Source organism: Bos taurus, chromosome 13 (genome assembly GCF_002263795.3).
Source record: "Bos taurus isolate L1 Dominette 01449 registration number 42190680 breed Hereford chromosome 13, ARS-UCD2.0, whole genome shotgun sequence".
Taxonomy (NCBI): Eukaryota; Metazoa; Chordata; class Mammalia; order Artiodactyla; family Bovidae; genus Bos; species Bos taurus.
The window spans coordinates 31,240,166-31,263,036 of NC_037340.1; the positions used below are offsets into that span (position 1 = coordinate 31,240,166).

The window sequence follows — 22,871 nt, forward strand, 5'->3', positions numbered from 1 at the left end:
ACACAAGATTACGCTTTACCAAGAGGTGTGAAACCTTCTATACATTAACTGTACCACTCCCAATGCCTGGGACAATTTTCCCTGGAAATCAGACTCAAGAACTTAAAAAACGCAGATGTAAATTTCTATCACTTCTACAATTTTATGCTCCCCACCCGCCGCCATCAAGCAGGGAAAGAAAGTATATCAATAATGACATTTTCCCCTTTCGAGGAGAAAGTAGAAATGAAAGCTAACAATGTTTTGCTCTGAAAAAATTCAACTTTAAAACAAGATTTTCTTTTTGTTGTGGATCACTTTTTAAAAAGTCTTTACTGAATTTTTTACAATATTATTTATTTTATGGTTTGGTTTTTTGGCCATGAGACAAGTGGGATCTGGCTCCCGACCAGGGGTCAATCCCACACCCCCTGCATTGGAAGATGAAGTGTTAATCACTGAACCACCAAGGAAGTCCTCCAACAGTTTTTTGATAAGCTTCTCTTTTCCCATAAAATAATAACGGAAGTCTCAGCATTTCAGGTCACTGCAGCAGTTTGCATGCCCAAAGGGGACCATTATCGGAGGAACAATGTCCTGTCTGCCTTCAATTTACATACATGAAAAATTGAGGAAAAATCCTCAAAACAGAGAAAACTACAAAATACAGGAAGACAGTACGCTCAGATATCTTAGTGCCATCTCAGTACCCTTTCACTTTGCCCAAAAAATCATTTGTCATTACTGTCGAGGAAAACAGAAGAATTAGCAGTTCCGCCACGTTACCTACAAGTCAGAAATTGTGAACAGAGGACAGCAATGGTTGACTCACTTGTTAGCTTGTTGTGGCTGAGGACCAGCTGTGTGATGTGGGACAGGGTGACTGGAAAAGAAAAGAGAAAAACACAGTTAATGTACCCAAATTACACTCACGTTCCTGCAAGGTGACCTGCTAAGTTCTTTTGACAGGTTGGAGTGTTACCACTCACAAAAATAGACGCAGGGATTCACAGAAGGCTGTCTGTTCAATGTCAAACCGCATGAGGAAAAGCCACACAATAAATGGTGCAATTAGAACAGCGAGTTAGCGCTAATGGAATTTTAGCACTAACGGCATTAACGTCACAGGAACAAACGGGACAAGGGCCAGTGAGCTCTGCCCGGCGACCTGGAGCGCTGGTCCAGCCTCAACAATCCATCTCACTAAGGGAACCATCAGGAGATCTGGGAGGAACAACCTTCCCCAGCCCATGCTTAGAAAACCAGCCCGTCAACACAGACGGACCACTGCTTCCCGAGTCACTGTCAACCCCGAAATGTTCCTACATGCTCTCGATGACCAGAGGAAAAGCCCTCCACATGTTCCTCTCAAGTGTGGTTGACATTTCAAAGAAGCAGCAGATGGCTCACCAGTTTCAAATATGATCATGGAAGCTTAAACTGCTGAAAAAGACTAGATTTGCCTTTAAAAAAGAAAACAAAAAGGGTTTTCCAAGTACCAACAAAGAAAATATGTATACAAATTCACCAAAAAAAGAAAAAAGCCAGTGGGAGTTAAAAAGTGACCTCAACTTTGGGTTCTAAAACTTCACTTTGTCGTCAGCAAGCTCTCTCTCTCTGTATATATACATATATATGTGTGTGTGTGTGTGTGTGTGTGTGGGTGGGTGGGTGGGTGTATATATATACTTACTGACATAATATGTATACACCCATATATTTATTATTTGTTAAATTTACATTTATATGTAAATTATATACATTTACCTTTTATTATTTATACATATTAAATTGTATATTTATATGTATAAATCTAAATGATTATATACTATTTATACTAATTAGTGTACTTAATATATATTAAAGTTTTAAATGTGAAATATATATTTGTAAAGAAACATATTAGAAATTTTTCCAGTATTCTTTTTATATGAACCTTATTTTAATGCGACAGTTTTTTTCCCTTCAAGAAACGATAAGACAAATATTTTTTCTCAAGAACAGTCTCAGGATTGGAACCCAGTACATGTATGGATGTGAGAGTTGGACTGTGAAGAAAGCTGAGCGCCGAAGAATTGATGCTTTTGAAGTGTGGTGTTGGAGAAGACTCTTGAGAGTCCCTTGGACTGCAAGGAGATCCAACCAGTCCATTCTGAAGGAGATCAGCCCTGGGATTTCTTTGGAAGGAATGATGCTAAAGCTGAAACTCCAGTACTTTGGCCACCTCATGCAAAGAGTTGACTCATTGGAAAAGATTCTGATGCTGGGAGGGATTGGGGGCAGGAGGAGAAGGGGACGACAGAGGATGAGATGGCTGGATGGCATCACTGACTCGATGGACATGAGTCTGAGTGAACTCCGGGAGTTGGTGATGGACAGGGAGGCCTGGCGTGCTGCGATTCATGGGGTCGCAAAGAGTCAGACACAACGGAGAGACTGATCTGATCTGATCTGATCCTTGAAAAAAATATGCATCACCCCGACTGCAACTTCTAAGCATTTTTCTTTTGTTCAAACTATCACAAAGTTACAGAAAAGTTCAAAGTACAATACAAAGACCCATTTCTCTGTCCTGACTCATAAACTTTATGTCCAATAAAATTTAGGGTATTCCTACAAAGATATTCCCCTGCACAGTACATCATTATCATCTGATCCTCAGCCCTCAGCCACCCCAGTTTCACCAAATGTCCCAAACAGTTCTTTAACAGAGATGGATCCAGTTTAGAATCCACAATGTACGTAGCTGCCAGGCCTCGTCAAGTCACCTCTTAGCCTGGATCACGGTTTCCTTGACTTTCAAGACCACGGAGATTGTGAAGCACACAGGCCAAGGTATTTTGTATTATGTCTTGCGTGTGGTTTTGTCCTTTAATTTTCATTGGAGTCTAGCTGCTTTACAGTGTCGTGTTAGTTTCTGCTGTACAACAAAGTGAATCAGCTGTACATACACATGTATCTCCTCTTCTTCAGATTTACTTTCATTTGAGTCACCACAGAGCACTGTGACCTTTGTGTATTCCTGATTAGCTCACGTTTGCACCATCAGCAGGAATCCTGGGGAAATGCCATCGTCTTCTCACTGCATCCTATCAGCTGGCACAGATTTCAATCCGTTCCATTACCGTGACCTTCCCTCGATCACTTGAGTCTGCCAGGCTTCTGCACTGTAAAGTTACCCTTTGCCCTTGTAATTAGCATTTTCTAAGGGGAGTAGGAGCAAGGATACCTAAACTACGTAACAATCCTGTCCCACATGTGTTCCGTGGTCCCCAACTGGGGCAATTTTGATCCTCGTGAAGCATTAGGCCATGTCTGGAGGCTCTTTTGATTCTACCAACTATGACCACTAGAAACTCTAAACCTTCCTATGTGACACACCTTGTATTTCTGTTGCATTAGTGTTAGTTGCTCAGTTGTGTCCGGCTCTTGGTGACCCCATGGACTGCACCCACCAGGCTCTTCTGTCCATGGAATTCTCTGGGCAAGAATACTGGAATGGGTTGTCATTTCCTTCTCCAGGGGAATCTTCCCAACTCAGGGATCGAACCCAGGTCTCCTGCATGGCAGGCGAATTCTTTACCATCTGAGGCACCACTGGTGCTGAACACTGATCTAAGCAGTGGCGTCTAGGGCCCAGGGATGCTGCTAAACATCCTACAAATGCACCAGGCAGCCCACCCAAGAAAGAATCATCCAGTCTAACATCCATGAGGCTGCTGTGGAGAAATTACAAATTCATTTTACTTCCATTTGTATGGCTTTGTGGTTTCCCATCTCAGTCAACGGGTTACCATCATTTGTTCAGATTACGATGGTCGCTGATGTGGCTGGTATGAATCCCCCATCCAAGCTGGCTGCCTGGTCCTTCTGACACGTCCCCCTCACTTGCTGAGTACTTCTACTCTTTGGCATGAGACAGTCAAACTCATCTTGCACTTTTACTGTCACAGGCCTGGAATCCATCAGCATTTCTCCAGTGAGCTTTGCTTCTTTTTTGTGTGCAGAAAATGGTACTTAGAAGCCAAAATCTGGGCCCTAGATGTGCTCATTGTTATTTGAGGTCTCAGTATTCTCAGGTGATGGAATTAGAGAATACACACACATCTCTGCAGATTTCACTATATTATTGAAAATCCCAAGTTCACACCAATAGATCAATTTCAATACAACCCTGCATGGTTCATTCTAGTGTTCTCCCTTTCCTGTTTGTAGTTCCCTAACAGTGAGAACTCTGGCTTCCCTTATCTTTAAGCTACTTACGTATGCAGTCAGTACCCCTACATGTAACTGCACGAAGCGCAGTTATCTCACATCTGGGTGTGAACAGCTCTATGCTGACCTGCAGGGACACTGAGTCAAGGTCAAGATGAGTAGGCAAGCTCGAGATGTGTCATGTTCTGTTCAAAGCAGCAGAGACCTTGGAGGCTCTAGGACCAGCTTGTTCACACATCCAGGGATATGCAGGTCATTGGCTTACACTTGGCTGCAGATGGCTGACCAGTCGCACACAAAAGACCATGCTAGAGATTTCAGTCCAAGCATTCTCAACACCCAGACTACTCAGATATGTCTAGAAAGTTCACATCTGGAGACAAAGTATGTCCTAAGCAACTAAGAAACGCCCCTGAGGCAGGGAAGGGTGGTGGACTGCGCCAGTAAGCCCCTGGGGCCCCTATGGTCACCTGTGCTTTCTTATCCCTGCTAAGCTATGTCCTGTGCCTTTATAAACTCCCTGGGTGAGTGGGCTCTGCGGAACCTTCTGGGTTCTTTCAACTATGCAACCTATGTATTAATGTAGTAATCCATCACCCCACGCCCTTTCTTCCTAGCTGGACACCTGTCCAACTCAACCTCCTCACCTGCTCGCCTACCTACCTCAACCTGATCCCAATCGGGCTCAGACCCCTCAAGCCAGGCTCCCTACCCTGCACAGATGCTCTCCTCACCGCACTCGTGGTTCCATACCCGGCTCTGGACCACCATGCCCACCGCCACCCTCCTACCCCCAAAGCTTGAATGTGTCTCTTTTTCTGTTGCACTTACTGACTTTAGGATTGAATCTTTAGAGAATGAAGAAGAGACAGGCAAAGCAAAGGAGCAATTTTACAATTTTAAAAGCATTACCATGATCACTTCTAACATGTGAAGCTATATTTTAGACACTGCATAGCATCTTGCACACATCTATAAGAGTTAAGATTGTTCCTGTCCACTAGATATAGCATTCCTTTATCTCTGAGGCATATAGTCTGATATGAAAACAAAAAATCTCCAAGAGCAGCATTCACATAAAACCAGAAAAAATAGATCGAAAGATATGTAAGTTGAGACAATAGCCAGAGTCATATGAGAACAAACTGGAAATAACAGGAGTTACACCAGAGTTTCTCTCACTTATACATGGGTAGTACAGAGTTTCTGGTTTCTTGCTGCCCAGCCATTCCCAATGCATGAATCCCACCTCACAGTCCAAAGGGGCTGCCTAAGCTTAGCCATCATGTCTATATTCCCCTTAGGAAGATGGAAAGGGGAAAAAAACCCTTCCAAGAAATTGCACTTCCACTTATAATACAGTGATGCCTAAATGCAAAAGAGGTGAATTACAAGTGACCACATGCAAGATAAAATTAGGGATTTTAAAACCAACAAAGATGGTGCAAACCAAAACTGGCAGACACTCACACTAAGCAAATACTTTGTCTGAGTGTCACAGAAATAATTCTGCTTGCCAAAAAAAGACCCTGATAATCCAATATCCTGCCTTAATTTTTCCTAAAATATCACAACTACCTTAATTAAGAAGAAAAAAACTTTGCTCTTCTCCCAGCTAACATTCATAATGAAAGATTTAATAAGAGAAAGTTGGGTTTTTTCAACCCTTTCATTGTCTTTTCTATTATACAAGCATTTAGCAGGAGAGAAAATGAAGTTTGAAAGTTCTTTTTTTTTAATAGAGAAATGTATGTGTTGTTTCACCTGATCACATTACTATTAATAGATGTATTTTTCTTTCTCATTATTGCTACAGGGCTACATATTAAATAAGAAGGAGAAAAATAAGAATAGAAAAGGCAAAGTTAATAAAAGACCTTTGAGGAAATATTTAGGGCAACAAAAGACTCTGGGCTGGGTCTGCTGGGAGGGCTGTTAAGTTGGACAGAATTGAAATCTCAGAATCAATCACAAAGCCTGTGACAGGCAAAGACCAAAGAGCCAGACATATATTCAAGCAGCTGCCACTCCCCTCCACTTGGCCATGCAGAGTCTATTGTGGATCTTATACTGACACTGCACTGGTTAAAAAGAAGGGAGAAAAGGTCTATCAAAATAGAATGGGTTATTTAAAAGTACAAAAGCCACCCTAGTCAATCACGTGGGCAAAATGGAATCAGGTCTCCCCACTGACCTGCCCTGCTACTTACTCACACACTAGGAAATCCTCCAGGGCAGGAGTAGCCTAGCTTCAGGCCCTGCTAGTCATACACTGTCCGGAAGCAGTGGCAGCAGAACAGTGACGACAAACTGTTATTAAAGGTCCTAAAGCAATACTGAGCCCTGTTTTGCCCAGGCATTTTCAAAGTAGAATAGACTTCCAAAAGTCAACTAAATAACTGAGAAAATGTGCTGGCATACAGTTAACGCTGCCGTGCCCTGGCTCTCATTCTGTCTCTAGCCTTTAGAAATGGTATGTGGGTAGGAAAGGAATATACTGGGGGACTGGGACTGATTATATACATACTACTACTATAAAATGACAACTAATAAGGACCTACTATATATAGCACAGGGAACTCTATTCAATACTCTGTAATGACCTATATGGGAAAAGGATCCAAATAAGAGCGGAGGGCTATATATATGTATAACTGAACCACTTTGCTGTACACCTGAAACTCACACCTTTGTAAATCAACTCCAATATACGCCAATATAAAACAGAAACAAACAAGAGCAAATTAAAAACAAAAAAAAAGAAATGGTATGTGGGTGAACACTGTCTCAGGCCAAAATGAACGTGTGGGGAAGAAAATCGTGGGTAGAGGGCTGTCTGAAGGTGAAGGGGGTGGAGAAGGGTGAGATAGCTGGTGCTGTGTGCGTGACTGATGATGGTTTATTCTCCGGCCAAGGATGGAATCAGCCAGCAAGTGCTAAATGATTAAAGAAAAACTGGCTGTTTCAGTAACTTCCATCAGAGACCCATTCAGGCACTCACGGACTGGACATTCACCAGGCACGTTCAGCATGGCAATTGTGTCTTCCCTGGAGATCTCCGAGAAGTAATGTCAGATGTAGAGAACGCATGTATGGACACCAAGGGGGAGAGGCAGGGTGGAATGAATGGGAGATTAGGATTGACATGCATTCGCTATTATGTACAAAACAGACAACTATTTCATACATAGTATACCGTTTTATACACAGTATACTATTTTATACATGGTACATAGCTCAGGGAACTGTACTCAGTGCTCTGTGTTGATCTAAATGGAAAGAAAAATAAAATAAAAAAAGAGGGGATATATGTATACATATAGCTGATTCACTTTGCTGTACAGTAGAAACTAATACAATACTATAAAGCAACTATACCACAATAAAAATTTTTTAATAAAAAGAAATAAGCAAAAGAAATAAAACATAAAAAGCAGCAGCAATGTCAAGCATGCATCCTCATTAGACTGGGACAGTCCTGGATTATACCCAGTGTCCCTCTCAAAACTGTCCTGGTTTGAATGATAAGCCACACAGCCCCTCAATTTAGGCAATAGAGAATATAGAACTGGACTTGGAAGACAGACAGAAGTTGGAGCTTACGGAAGCAGTTCTAGCCTTATCTGAGCACAGAAATGAAAAACCGGGAAGGTCCAGGACTGGGTGGGCCAGCCAGCATTATAATGGACTACATTCAGAACCATCAAAGGACTAGCCAACACTCCTAGAAAAGAATCATCATGTCTGGATAATGCATGGAAGCAGATATTATTTCAAATAGGTTCAGCTTTTTTCCCTTCATCATCCGGTAGACAGCATAAGAGAAATGTAAGCAGGATGAAATCCACAGCACCAGATGACGACATGGCAGACCTGCTTTCAAAACAATCCAACAAATCACAGAGATGAGCCACACCGGAAACTGCCTCTCCAGCTTTCAGTCTGGCAAATCAGAAGCAAATTATTCCTCTGGTGGCACTTCAGAAAGGTTTAAAAAGTTCCAGCTTCACAGAATGACATTTACATCCAGAGGAAAAAACACAGCCTAACGGGAATACTTGGAAACGCACGCAGTGACTCGGGACTTGCAAGTTTCTGCCACCCTGTCGAAGGCCAGAACTGGGCCTCTCGGTAGCTGAGCTGGTAATGAATCCACCTGCAGTGTGGAAGACCCTGGTTCGATTCCTGGGTCAGGAAGAGCCGCTGGAGAAGGGATAGGCTACCCACTCCAGTATTCTTAGAGGGCTTCCGTGGTGGCTCAGTTGGTAAAGAATTCGACCCCAACACGGGAGATCTGGGTTCAATCCCTGGGTTGGGAAGATCCCCTGGTGAAGGGGAACGGCTACCCACTCCAGTATTTTGGCGTGGAGAAATCCATGGACTGTATAGTTCATGGGGTCGCAAAGAGTCAGGCACAACTGAGCGGCCTTCACTGGCTGGTTCCCAATGAACAATTCTGGAACACTGGTCACCAAAAATTGGACTGTAACTATCAGCTCATTTCACCGGCTGCATTCCCCATGGAAGCAATCAGAAAAATACAGCTACCATCAGAAGACAAATAGTCTACCCCTTTGCGACGACTCTTGAGGGATCGAATACTGCATTGGGAGAACAGCTGTACCCTCCCTGAGATGCTCAGAGAGGGTCACTTTTGACTTGTTTTACAATTCCAGGGGGACACCCTTCAAATTCAGTGCAACTCTGTAGATTACACTGCAAACAGGACGCTCTATTCATTCAATTCCTCCCAAAGTGGTTGACGGAAAAGAAGAATTCATTTGAACTGAAAATACAGGATGGTCCAAAAGGCTGTTCTGACCACTTTGGGTCCCAAGTCTCCACAATGTGTGATTAAAACACCTGCCCGTGTCACATGCTAACGTTATTTCACCCCTGGCAGAAGGATGCAGGTTCAGATCCTCTTAAATATGCAGCTTCTGATGATATATTTAAGTGAAGACAGACAATAAAATATTTGATACCAAGATATAGTATAAATATCATATTCATCCACACGCCCAGAATCCTAAGAAGTATTCCTTTGAATTTTGTTCATAATTTAAAACTTCAGGAAAAAAAAAAAAATCCATGGTATAAAAGCTTTCCTTGACTTCACAACTAAATACTGTGGCGAGGTAGAAGTGTTTTTGTAGCAAGTTTTCAAAACTGGTTTCATGACTGAGTCCTATTTACAGATAAAGGGTCCCTCAACCACAATGACTTGCTTTTTCACTCAACAGAAAGCAATTTATCTGATGATTTTTAAAATGTGACATCTCGTTCTATACATAAATAAGAGCAGAGAATTCACATGTTCTGAGAATCCCCATAAGATGGTCACTGACTGAGGCTTCAGTGTCTACAGGGACATTAAGTCAAAAGATGCTAGACCCAGAGCACTGTGATACTGACAAGGCAGAGCCAACAGCCTTCCCATCCAAACACATCACCTTACAGTCTCTCCTTCAGGAACAAAGAAAAACTTTAAATTCAAAAATGCCCAGGAGAATTAAAGAGGAAAATACAAGTACACAGATATTTATTGCTCTCAGGGGATGTATAGGGTGATAGGAATAAATGCTCTATGAATTACAAAATGTTTGCAAGGCACTGTATTAGGTTGGTGTTGACAGAGATGGAAAATGCGTGAAGACATAGTTACTGTCCTCAAGGAGTTTACTCTATAATAGGAAAAGTGAAAGTGAAGTCGCTCAGTCGTGTCCAACTCTTTGCAACCCCACAGACTGTAGCCCACCAGGCTCCTCCGTCCATGGGATTTTCCAGGCAAGAGTACTGGAGTGGGTTGCCATTTCCTTCTCCAGAGGATCTTCCCGACCCAGGGATCGAACGCGGGTCTCCCGCATTGCAGGCAGACGCTTCACCGTCTGAGCCACCAGGGAGGTCTATAATAAGGAGAGGTAACAAAAACCTATGACACATTGTGTATACACGCCGCATCTTTATCCATTCTTCCACGGATGGACATTTAGGTTGTTCCGCCGTGTATTAGCCATAGGAAGGAATGCAAGTGGCTCATCTGTAGAGATGTGAATGGACCTAGAGATTGTCATACAGAGTGAGGTGAGTCACAAAGAGAGAAACAAACGCATGGACAGCAAGGGGAAGCAGGGTGGGAGGAACTGGGAGAGTGGGACCGACACGCACACACTACTGACACTATGTAAACACGAGACATCGAATGAGAACCTACCGTGTAGCACAGGGAGCCCTACTCAGGGCTCTGTGGTGACTGGAATGGGAAGGGAGTCCTACAGGGAGGGGATGCATGTATACACACAGCTGATTCACTTTGCTACACTGCAGAAACTAACACATCATGGTAAAGTAACTGTACTCCAACAAATATTTTAAAATTTTAAAAATAAATAAAATAAATTTCCTTTGTTCATCTCAAAAAAAACAAAAACCTGTGATACAGGCAGATTAGCAGCACCTTAAGGAGGTAAGCTGATTACAAACTCCCATTAAAAAGGCAATGTTGGAAGGTTTTCCTCAGGCTTCTCAGTCCATGGGATTCTCCAGGCAAGAACACTGGAGTGGGTTGCCATTTCTTTCTCCAGGGGATCTTCCCGACCCAGGGATCGAATCTGGTTCTCCTGCATTACAAGCAGATCCTTTCTCTGACTGAGCCACCATACTTCCTATATCAATATGTTATGCTGGGCACTGAATCACCACTTATAAGAATCAAAAATGTTAAAATAAAGTAGTCATGACAAGAATGTTTATCAAATATATGTGCTGCCATGGTTCTAAGAATTTTATTACCTCATTTATTCATCACAGTAGGAATAGGGCTTCCCCGGTGGCTTAGAGGGTAAAGCGTCTGTCTGCAATGTGGGAGATCCCTGTGTCGGGAAGACCCCCTGGAGAAGGAAATGGCAACCCACTCCAGTATTCTTGCCTGGAAAATCCCATGGACAGAGGAGCCTGGTAGGCTGCAGTCCACGGGGTCACAAAGAGTCAGACACGACTGACTTCACTTTGACTTTTCACTTTCATTCCTCATAGTAACCCTAACAGATATAACACTATTATTCTCTGCCTCCCTCCCAATATTTTGGGTGACGGAAATGAGATCCAGAGAAGTCAGACAGCCTGCTCACAGTTTCAGCTCTAGGAAATAGACTCTTTACAAGCCGTCTCCAAACAAGAATCTGATTAATTCTGACTGTACTTTACTACAAGCCAAACAAATCCAGCAAATAGCCACAAACAGAAGACTGTATATCATTTTAAGATGTTCAAAAGATAACACCTGGACTTGAAGTAAAAAAAAAAAAAAATCTTTCCAGCATCTAGAAAAAAAAGACATAAGAAAATAAAATCAGATCATCAGACTTCTTGACAGCAAGGCTTTACACCAAGAAAAACAGGATAACACACTAACAATACTCCAAGAAATAAATTATAAGTCTTCAGTTAAGGCTGACTTTCAAGTAAAAGGGCCCCAACTTTACTGTCAATAAGCACAACTCTGGTGATTAGGCTTCCCTGGTGGCTCAAATGGTAAAGACCTCACCTGCAATGCTGGAGACCCTGGTTCAATCCCTGGGTTGGGAAGATCCCCTGGAGAAAGAAATGGCTACCCACTCCAGTATTCTTGCCTGGAGAATCCCATGGACAGAAGAACCCAGTGGGCTACAGTCCGTGGGACTGCAAAGAGTTGGACACGACTGGATGACTAACATTTTCACTGGTGATATTATCCTCTTGAGCTCTGGAGCAATCTACCAGAGTACATGTTTCAGACATTCAAAATGATTAGAGATACTGACCTGAGGGCTGTATCTGATGAGCATGAAAGATGAGCATGAAAGACATAAGTTCCTGGGTGGTGGATTCTTACCAAGGGAACCTGAATGGAAGCGACACATGTCCCTTCCAGACCAAGACCCTCAGGGCAGTGGATTTGCTAAGACCTCTGAGTGCTGGCTGCCCAGCTCTGAGCCAGCAGATGAGGACAATGCCCTGTGTGGCACGGAGAAAGGAATAGAAGGAAGTGGACATCCTTGAAGGCCACCAGGGGCAGAGATGCATACTCATCCTAAGCTGTGCTGTGAAGGAGAAAAACTTTTTAGATTCTTTAAGCCAGGAGTCCCCAATCCTCAGACCATGAACCAGTACAGGTACGCTGTACTTGGCCTGTGGAATTTCCTAAGTGACAGACCAAGGAAGCTTTGTTATGTTAATGAGATGACTTCTGGAGGCTGCTAGCCAGGGCAGCCAGACCTGTGACTGGAACCACCCTCGCAAATCAATTCTTTCTAACTTGATCTTAAGAGTCAGTGCGACCAACCCCAAGGAAAATCACAGCACATTTATTTTATGAATGTCAACAAGCTAATCCTAAAAGGGATAATGGAAAGGCAAAAGGCTCCAAGTAGCCAATCAGATCAAATCAGTCACTCAGTCGTGTCCAACTCTTTGCGACCCCATGAATCACAGCACGCCAGGCCTCCCTGTCCATCACCAACTCCCGGAGTTCACTCAGACTCACGAGTCCATCGAGTCAGTGATGCCATCCAGCCATCTCATCCTCTGTCGTCCCCTTCTCTCGCCCCCAATCCCTCCCAGCATCAGAGTCTTTTCCAATGAGTCAACTCTTTGCATGACGTGGCCAAAGTACTGGAGTTTCAGCTTTAGCATCATTCCTTCCAAAGAAATCCCAGGGCTGATCTCCTTCAGAATGGACTGGTTGGATCTCCTTGCAGTCCAAGGGACTCTCAACAGTCTTCTCCAACACCACACTTCAAAAGCATCAATTCTTCGGCACTCAGCCTTCTTCACAGTCCAACTCTCACATCCATACATGACCACAGGAAAAACCAGAGCCTTGACTAGACAGACCTTTGTTGGCAAAGTAATGTCTCTGCTTTTGAATATGCTATCTAGGTTGGTCATAATTTCCTTCCAAGGAGTAAGCATCTTTTAATTTCATGGCTGCAGTTACCATCTGCAGTGATTTTGGAGCCCCCCAAAATAAAGTCTGACACTGTTTCCACTGTTTCCCCATCTATTTCCATTGAAGTGATGGGACCAGATGCCATGATCTTCGTTTTCTGAATGTTGAGCTTTAAGCCAACTTTTTCACTCTCCACTTTCACTTTCATCAAGAGGCTTTTGAGTTCCTCTTCACTTTCTGCCATAAGGGTGGTGTCATCTGCATATCTGAGGTTATTGATATTTCTCCCGGCAATCTTGATTCCAGCTTGTGTTTCTTCCAGCCCAGCGTTTCTCATGATGTACTCTGCATATAAGTTAAATAAACAGGGTGACAATACACAGCCTTGATATACTCCTTTTCCTATTTGGAACCAGTCTGTTGTTCCACGTCCAGTTCTAACTGTTGCTTCCTGACCTGCATACAGATTTCTCAAGAGGCAGATCAGGTGGTCTGGTACTCCCATCTCTTTCAGAATTTTCCACAGTTTATTGTGATCCACACAGTCAAAGGTTTGTCATAGTCAATAAAGCAGAAATAGATGTTTTTCTGGAACTCTCTTATTTTTTCCATGATCCAGCGGATGTCAGCAATTTGATCTCTGGTTCCTCTGCCTTTTCTAAAACCAGCTTGAACATCAGGAAGTTCACGGTTCACGTATTGCTGAAGCCTGGCCTGGAGAATTTTGAGCACTGCTTTACTAGCGTGTGAGATGAGTGCAATTGTGCGGTAGTTTGAGTGTTCTTTGGCATTGCCTTTCTTTGGCATTGCATTGAAAACTGACCTTTTCCAGTCCTGTGGCCACTGCTGAGTTTTCCAAATTTGCTGGCATACTGAGTGCAGCACTTTCACAGCATCATCTTTCAGGATTTGGAATAGCTCAACTGGAATTCTATCACCTCCACTAGCTTTGTTCGTAGTGATGCTTTCTAAGGCCCACTTGACTTCACATTCCAGGATGTCCGGCTCTAGGTCAGTGATCACAGCATCGTGATTATCTGGGTCATGAACATCTTTTTTGTACAGTTCTTCTGTGTATTCTTGCCATCTCTTCTTAATTATTTTCTGCTTCTGTTAGGTCCATACCATTTCTGTCCTTTATCGAGCCCATTTTTGCATGAAATGTTCCTTTGGTATCTCTGATTTTCTTGAAGAGATCTCTAGTCTTTCCCATTCTGTTGTTTTCCTCTATTTCTTTGCACTGATCGCTGAGGAAGGCTTTCTTATCTCTTCTTACTATTCTTTGGAACTCTGCATTCAGATGTTTATATCTTTCCTTTTTATCCTTTGCTTTTCGCTTCTCTTCTTTTCACAGCTATTTAAAATACTAAAAAACTCAGAAAGTCGTCACGTCCCAACACAAAACTTACTGTATATAGCCACAGCCAACAATGGATGAGAAAACATAAACCAATGAAACATCAGAGAACCAAGAAGCAGACTCACACAGATACAATCAACTGGTCTCTGGCAAGGGAGCAAAGGCAATTCAATGGGAAAAGGACAATGTTTTCAACCAATGGTGCTGGAACTTGACGTCTATATAAGGAGAAAAAAAGAAGAAAGAACCTAGACACAACACTTGTAACTTCGAGAAATATTAACTCAAAGTGGTTCTCTCTCTTAAATGTAAAATGTAAAAGCATAAAGTCCTAGAGGGAAAATCTAGGCAGTCCTTGACCTGGTAATGATGTCTTAGATACAACACTAAAAGCATTATCAGGAAAAAGAAAAAAAAGAAAAAAGGTGTGTTAACTGGCTGAGAATTCATTAAAAACACTTCTCCTCTGTAAAAGACAATGTTAATAACATGGAAAGGAGAGCCACAGACTGAGACAAAAGTTTTTGCAAAACATGAATTTAATATAGGACATCTTTGTAAAATACATCAAGAAATTTTAAATTCAACAATATGAAAGCAAGATCAGATCAGATCAGTCGCTCAGTCATGTCCGACTCCTTGTGACCCCATGAATCACAGCACGCCAGGCCTCCCTGTCCGTCACCAACTCCTGGAGTTCACTCAGACTCATGTCCATCGAGTCGGTGATGCCATCCAGCCATCTCATCCTCTGTCGTCCCCTTCTCCTCTCGCCCCCAATCCCTCCCAGCATCAGAGTCTCTTCCAATGAGTCAACTCTTTGCATGAGGTGGCCAAAGTACTGGAGTTTCAGCTTTAGCATCATTCCTTCCAAAGAAATCCCAGGGCTGATCTCCTTCAGAATGGACTGGTTGGATCTCCTTGCAGTCCAAGGGACTCTCAACAGTCTTCTCCAACACCACAGTTCAAAAGCATCAATTCTTCAGTGCTCAGCCTTCTTCACAGTCCAACTCGCACATCCATACATGACCACAGGAAAAACCAGAGCCTTGACAAGATGAACCTCTGTTGGCAAAGTAATGTCTCTGCTTTCGAATATGCTATCTAGGTTGGTCATAATTTCCTTCCAAGGAATAAGCGTCTTTTAATTTCATGGCTGCAGTCACCATCTGCAGTGATTTTGGAGCCCCCCAAAATAAAGTCTGACACTGTTTCCACTGTTTCCCCATCTATTTCCATTGAAGTGATGGGACCAGATGCCATGATCTTCATTTTCTGAATGTTGAGCTTTAAGCCAACTTTTTCACTCTCCACTTTCACTTTCATCAAGAGGCTTTTGAGTTCCTCTTCACTTTCTGCCATAAGGGTGGTGTCATCTGCATATCTGAGGTTATTGATATTTCTCCCGGCAATCTTGATTCCAGCTTGTGCTTCTTCCAAACCTGCATTTCACATGATGTACTCTGCATATAAGTTAAATAAACAGGGTGACAATACACAGCCTTGACGTACTCCTTTTCCTATTTGGAACCAGTCTGTTGTTTCATGTCCAGTTCTAACTGTTGCTTCCTGACCTGCATACAGATTTCTCAAGAGGCAGATCAGGTGGTCTGGTACTCCCATCTCTTTCAGAATTTTCCACAGTTTATTGTGATCCACACAGTCAAAGGTTTGTCATAGTCAATAAAGCAGAAATAGATGTTTTTCTGGAACTCTCTTATTTTTTCCATGATCCAGCGGATGTCAGCAATTTGATCTCTGGTTCCTCTGCCTTTTCTAAAACCAGCTTGAACATCAGGAAGTTCACGGTTCACGTATTGCTGAAGCCTGGCCTGGAGAATTTTGAGCACTGCTTTACTAGCGTGTGAGATGAGTGCAATTGTGCGGTAGTTTGAGTGTTCTTTGGCATTGCCTTTCTTTGGCATTGCATTGAAAACTGACCTTTTCCAGTCCTGTGGCCACTGCTGAGTTTTCCAAATTTGCTGGCATACTGAGTGCAGCACTTTCACAGCATCATCTTTCAGGATTTGGAATAGCTCAACTGGAATTCTATCACCTCCACTAGCTTTGTTCGTAGTGATGCTTTCTAAGGCCCACTTGACTTCACATTCCAGGATGTCCGGCTCTAGGTCAGTGATCACAGCATCGTGATTATCTGGGTCATGAACATCTTTTTTGTACAGTTCTTCTGTGTATTCTTGCCATCTCTTCTTAATTATTTTCTGCTTCTGTTAGGTCCATACCATTTCTGTCCTTTATCGAGCCCATTTTTGCATGAAATGTTCCTTTGGTATCTCTGATTTTCTTGAAGAGATCTCTAGTCTTTCCCATTCTGTTGTTTTCCTCTATTTCTTTGCATTGATCGCTGAGGAAGGCTTTCTTATCTCTTCTTGCTATTCTTTGGAGCTCTGCATTCAGATGTTTATATCTTTCCTTTTTATCCTTTGCTTTTCGCTTCTCTTCTTTTCACAGCTATTTAAAATACTGAAAAAGAAAAACTCAGAAAGTTGTCACGTCCCAACACAAAACTTACTGTATATAGCCACAGCCAACAATGGATGAGAAAACATAAACCAATGAAACATCAGAGAACCAAGAAGCAGACTCACACAGATACAATCAACTGGTCTCTGGCAAGGGAGCAAAGGCAATTCAATGGGAAAAGGACAATGTTTTCAACCAATGGTGCTGGAACTTGACGTCTATATAAGGAGAAAAAAAGAAGAAAGAACCTAGACACAACACTTGTAACTTCGAGAAATATTAACTCAAAGTGGTTCACTCTCTTAAATGTAAAATGTAAAAGCATAACGTTCTAGAGGGAAAATCTAGGCAGTCCTTGACCTGGTAATGATGTCTTAGATACAACACTAAAAGCATTATCAGGAAAAAGAAAAAAAAGAAAAAAGGTGTGTCAACTGGCTGAGAATTCATTAAAAACACTTCTCCTCTGTAAAGGACAATGTTAATAAAATGGAAAGGAGAGCCACAGACTGAGACAAAAGTTTTTGCAAAACATGAATCTGATATAGGACATCTTTGTAAAATACATAAAGAAATTTTAAATTCAACAATATGAAAGCAAGATCAGTTCAGATCAGTCGCTCAGTCGTGTCCGACTCCTTGCAACCCCATGAATCACAGCACGCCAGGCCTCCCTGTCCATCACCAACTCCCAGAGTTCACTCAGACTCATGTCCATCGAGTCAGTGATGCCATCCAGCCATCTCATCCTCTGCCATCCCCTTCTCCTCCTGCCCCCAATCCCTCCCAGCTTCAGAATCTTTTCCAATGAGTCAACTCTTCGCATGAGGTGGCTAAAGTACTGGAGTTTCAGCTTTAGCATCACTCCTTCCAAAGAAATCCCAGGGCTGATCTCCTTCAGAAGGGACTGGTTGGATCTCCTTGTAGTCCAAGGGACTCGCAAGAGTCTTCTCCAACACCACACTTCAAAAGCATCAATTCTTCGGCACTCAGCCTTCTTCACAGTCCAACTCTCACATCCATACATGATCACAGGAAAAACCAGAGCCTTGACTAGACGAACCTTTGTTGGCAAAGTAATGTCTCTGCTTTTGAATATGCTATCTAGGTTGGTCATAACTTTCCTTCCAAGGAGTAAGTATCTTTTAATTTCATGGCTGTAGTCACCATCTGCAGTCATTTTTGGGCCTAGATAAATAAAGTCTGACACTGTTTCCCCATCTATCTGCAAGTGATGGGACCGGATGCCATGATCTTCGTTTTCTGAATGTTGAGCTTTAAGCCAACTTTTTCACTCTCCACTTTCACTTTCATCAAGAGGCTTTTGAGTTCCTCTTCACTTTCTGCCATAAGGGTGGTTTCATCTGCATATCTGAGGTTATTGATATTTCTCCCGGCAATCTTGATTCCAGCTTGTGTTTCTTCCAGTCCAGCGTTTTTCATGATGTACTCTGCATATAAGTTAAATTAAAAAATGGGCCACGATTCATACTATATGCAAGTATCAAGTCACAGAGCACTACACCTGAAACAACTACTGTATATCAACTACGTTTCAATAAAAAATAATAATTTAAAGCATAACAGAAAAGAAAACCTACACAAAATAGACCTCACTTTAAAAAAAAAAAAAAATAGGCCAAAGACCTTAATAGACACCACAAGGAAGCTAAGCAGATGGCAAACAAATATACGAAAAAATTTTCCACATCACCTGCCATGAGAGAACTGCACACTCAAACAATGAGGTTCAGAGAGTCAATACCTAGGGATTGATAAGAAGTCCAGGGTCCCCAGGGAGGAGAAAGGGGTCTGGGGCTCTCCAAGTGGAGACAGGGGTCTGGAATTCTCAAGGAGGAGAAAGGGACAAATTTTTTTTTCCTCTACATTCTTTAGTCTTAGTCAATTACACAACTCAGTTTAAACTCTGTACTAGGGATTATACAACAACAATGTATCCTGCTGAAGGACAGTGTCTCCTTCCTGAAAACCCTCTGACTAATCCTGATATCTTAGAATGTATATTATGGGAGTGGGTCTGGTAGGATCTTTCTATTGTTAAATTCTCATCTTGTTATCCTAAAATGTAAATTGTGGGAGTGGGTCTGGTAAAATTTTCACAAACTTGAGACATTCTTTTCATTCACTGTAATAACTAATTAAAAAGTATATAACTCCCTTGCTAACACTAGAGGGGGGGCACTCTCCATCCCCCTTCTGATGTCTGTGTCAGATGCTTTCTCTATCTCTTTTACACTTTAATAAAACTTTATTACACAAAACCTCTGAGTGATCAAGCCTCGTCTCTGGCCCCGGATTGAATTCTTCTCTTCCAGAGGCCAAGAATCCCGGCATCTCTCGTGGTTCAGCAGCAACCTTTCAAGATACTGCTACAAGTCTATTAGGATGGCCAAAATCAAGAACACTGAGAACACCAAATATTGAGAAGGATGTGGAGCAACAGGAACTCTTATTCATGGCTGGGGGACATATGAAATGGCTCAGCTACTTGGCAGTCCGTGTGTTGGTTTCTTAGGACACCAAGCATATTCTTACCCTACAATCCAGCAGTCGTGCTCCTTTGCATTTACCGAAAGGAGTCAAAGAACACGTTCACACAAAAATCTGCACATGCATGTTTACAGCAGCTTTACTCAGACAAAACTGGAAAGCAGCCAAGATGTCCTTCAATAGGTGAAAGGATAAACGAAGCGTGGTGCATCCAGACAACGGAATTTTAGTCAATAATAAAAACATACAAGCCAGCAAGCCAAGAAAAGACACAGAAGAACCTGAAACGAGTATGACTAAGTCAAAGAAGTCTTTCTTTAAAGGTTACGTGCTATATGGCTTCAACTATGTCACGTTCTAGAAAATGCAAAACTACAGAGACATAAAATTTCAGTGATTGCCTGGGGTTCGGTGTCAGGTAAGTAGAAAGAGAACGGGGGAAAAGAAACCACAAAGGGTATGCAGGGCAGTGAAACTACTCTGTAAGACCCTGAATCTGTTAAAAGCCATGAAGTGTCTATGTTTCTGCTTTGCAAATAGATTCATTTATTCAATTTTTCTAGATTCCACACATATGCAGTAATAAACGACGTTTGTTTCTCTCTTTCTGGCTTATTTCACTCCATCTCTAGGTCCATCCACATCTCTGCAAATGGCACGATTTCATTCTTTTTATGGCTGAATAATATTCCATTGCATATATGTACCACATCTTCATCTATTCCTCTGCTGATGGACACTTAGGTTGCTTCCATGTCCTGGGTATTGTAAGCAATGTTGCAATGAACACTGGGGTGCACGTATCTTTTGGATTATGTTTTCTCCAGGTATATACCCAGGAATAGGATTGCTGGATCATATAGATGATTCACTTTGCTGTACAGCAGAAACACCACACTGTGAAGCAACTATACTTGAATAAATTTTTTAAAGCTATCACGTGTTACAACACAGAGAGCAGACAACAATGTAAACTCTGAATTTTAGTTAGTAAATCAATGCTGCTTCATCAACTGTAACAAAAGTTACCACAAAAGTGGTAACAAAAGTACCACTCCAATGCCAGATTTTAACAACAGGGGAAACTGGAGGCTTAATAACAGGGAAAACTGTTGTAAAAAATGAAGTATGATTTTTTTTTTTTTTAAAAAGGAGGAGAATGGGGAGAGAACATGCACGAAACAACTGTTTCCAGCAATATCTTGGTGGAAATATCAGCATTGTTAATTGTGTGTAAGGTAAAAAACGTAACTGTGAGATAGTCTTACATCATTAGCATCCTTGAGAATCAGGATTCTCCGAGTGGAAGAAAAGTAGAGACACAGCATTGAAGAAGTTCACTAAAAGCCTTGCAGTGTCGTATTTGAATTGGAGCCACCAGTAAAGTCTTTAGGTATTTTAATTTTTACATAGCAGACACAGGGGTGGGGAAGGACAGGGTGGGATGAATTGAGAGAGTGGCCTTGACATATAATACACTACCATGTGTAGAACAGATAGCTGGTGGGAAGCTCCTGTACGCCACAGGGGACTCAGCTTGGTGCTCTGTGGGTGACCTAGAGGGGTGGGACGGGATATATATATATATATATATATATATATATATATATATATATACACACACACACACACACACACACGTACAAATATGGCTGATTCGTTTCTGAGAAACCAACACAACATTATAAAGCAATTACACTCCAATAAAAAAGGAATGTTATTAAGCCTTTGCCAGTCATTTATGTTTCAAATATTTCCCCCATATTTGGGACTCTTGCTTACAGTTTAAAGAGTGTCCAAGGGCACACCCCATGACCCGGTAAGTCCACCCCTAACCTGTAACCAACAGAAAGTAACATGTGTGCTGACATGGCCACAGCAGCAGTACTGGTGCCAGCCCTAGCCTGGGAGCCACCCAAACATCCATCATCAGCAGCACAGATGTGGGAACTTAGGCTGTCACACTCTGGATCTGTTAACCAGCATCATGACACAAACGAACCTCATGAATAAGATGCCAAGCATGAGAACCAAAGACCGGAGATCGTACTGTAAGCCCTCCTTCCTTTGAATGATGCCGATCAACTGGCAAAGGAAATCTACACTGTCAAGAGTCAGGACCCTGTCTTGACTCTCAAGAGTCAGGAGGTGCCGATCGCCTTCAGTTTCTTGGTTTAAAGATCTGTCAGGCTGTACGGTCAGGTGTGCAATTACCTACAGGAACACTCCGATAAAGGCATTTTGAAATGGACCTTTTTAAAAAACAATGTGTATGTGTCTGGGGAAGAAGTAGATTGCTGTTTCCTGAGCCCAGTCGGCTGGAGTGTGGGAAGGTCAGATCCCTGAATACATTCCTCGATGGATACGGAATCAGTAGCCCATACAGGTAGGGGAGGTGGCTTCCGGAGCCAGCAGGCACTCAGTGGACGCTTGCCGAATTAGTGGTTTCATCTTTGTATGTGCACCTGACTCTCGAAAATGTTAGTGACATCAGAGAGGCAAGAAAGCATGAGCTACAGCACAGCTTCGGAAGTCTGACTGCCTGGCTTCAAGTCTACTACTCATTAGTGTACTAATACTTAAACACTTATTAGTGTACTGAAGCTCTGGGAATCTCTGGGTCCTCAGCTGCAAACTGGATAGTGAGAACAATGACGATGATGACAACAATCCTAATGGAGCTGTGGGGTTTAAGAGAAATAATCCAGGGACTTCCTGGTGATCCAGTGACTAAGACTCTTCTCTCCCAGTGCAGGCAGCCTGGGTATGATCCCTAGTCAGGGAATGAGATCCCACATGCTGCAACTAAGATCAAAGATCCTGTGTGTCTGGCAAAGACTCGGCATAGCCAAATAATATTAAAAAAAAAAAAAAAGAAATAATCTATATGCAGAGCTGCACACAATGCCCGGCATGTGGTAAGCAGTGTGTGCGTGTATGGATTAATACTCTCATGTATATAGCTTCAGTTACCTATTATTTTTATCCTTCTAGTAAAGAGTGTACAACTTGAAGAATACATAATAGGCTGCATAGGCATCTTTCACAAAGCCTGAAGATGGAAATATTCACAGCTGTAAAAAATCAACTGTCTTGTCTATGCAAACATTTGCCCAACAACCATTTGGATATTGAGGTTGCAAACTGTGTCACCAATTTCTGCACTGTGCTCTGAAAAACCAAGCGTCCAAGACCCCCTCCAGTTCACTACCTGCTCTGAGGTGTGCCTCTCATTAGCCCACTTTACGCTTAAGAACTGTTCTGAGTCTGGAGGCACCATTAACGCATACGCACAGAAACATATTAAGTGAAAAGGCTCTTGATGAATAACAGGTAAACTGTAACTACAGTTACCGTTTCATGCAACTCAGGTTTATTCTACTGTGATATATG

At 42.3% G+C, this 22,871-nt stretch overlaps 1 protein-coding gene across 2 annotated transcripts in view; it reads right to left on the bottom strand.

The window, feature by feature from the left end:
* The window catches only part of RSU1 (Ras suppressor protein 1), a 207,380-nt gene that overhangs the window by 176,427 nt on the left and 8,082 nt on the right, over positions 1–22,871 (bottom strand). The window contains exon 3 of one of the 2 annotated variants that reach the window (NM_001040601.2): positions 812–862. The exons of the other annotated variant lie outside the window; for it this stretch is intronic. Within the exon in view, the coding sequence (NP_001035691.1) occupies positions 812–862 (51 nt within the window). The remainder of the gene's footprint in view (positions 1–811; positions 863–22,871) is intronic. 2 annotated transcript variants of the gene reach the window in all.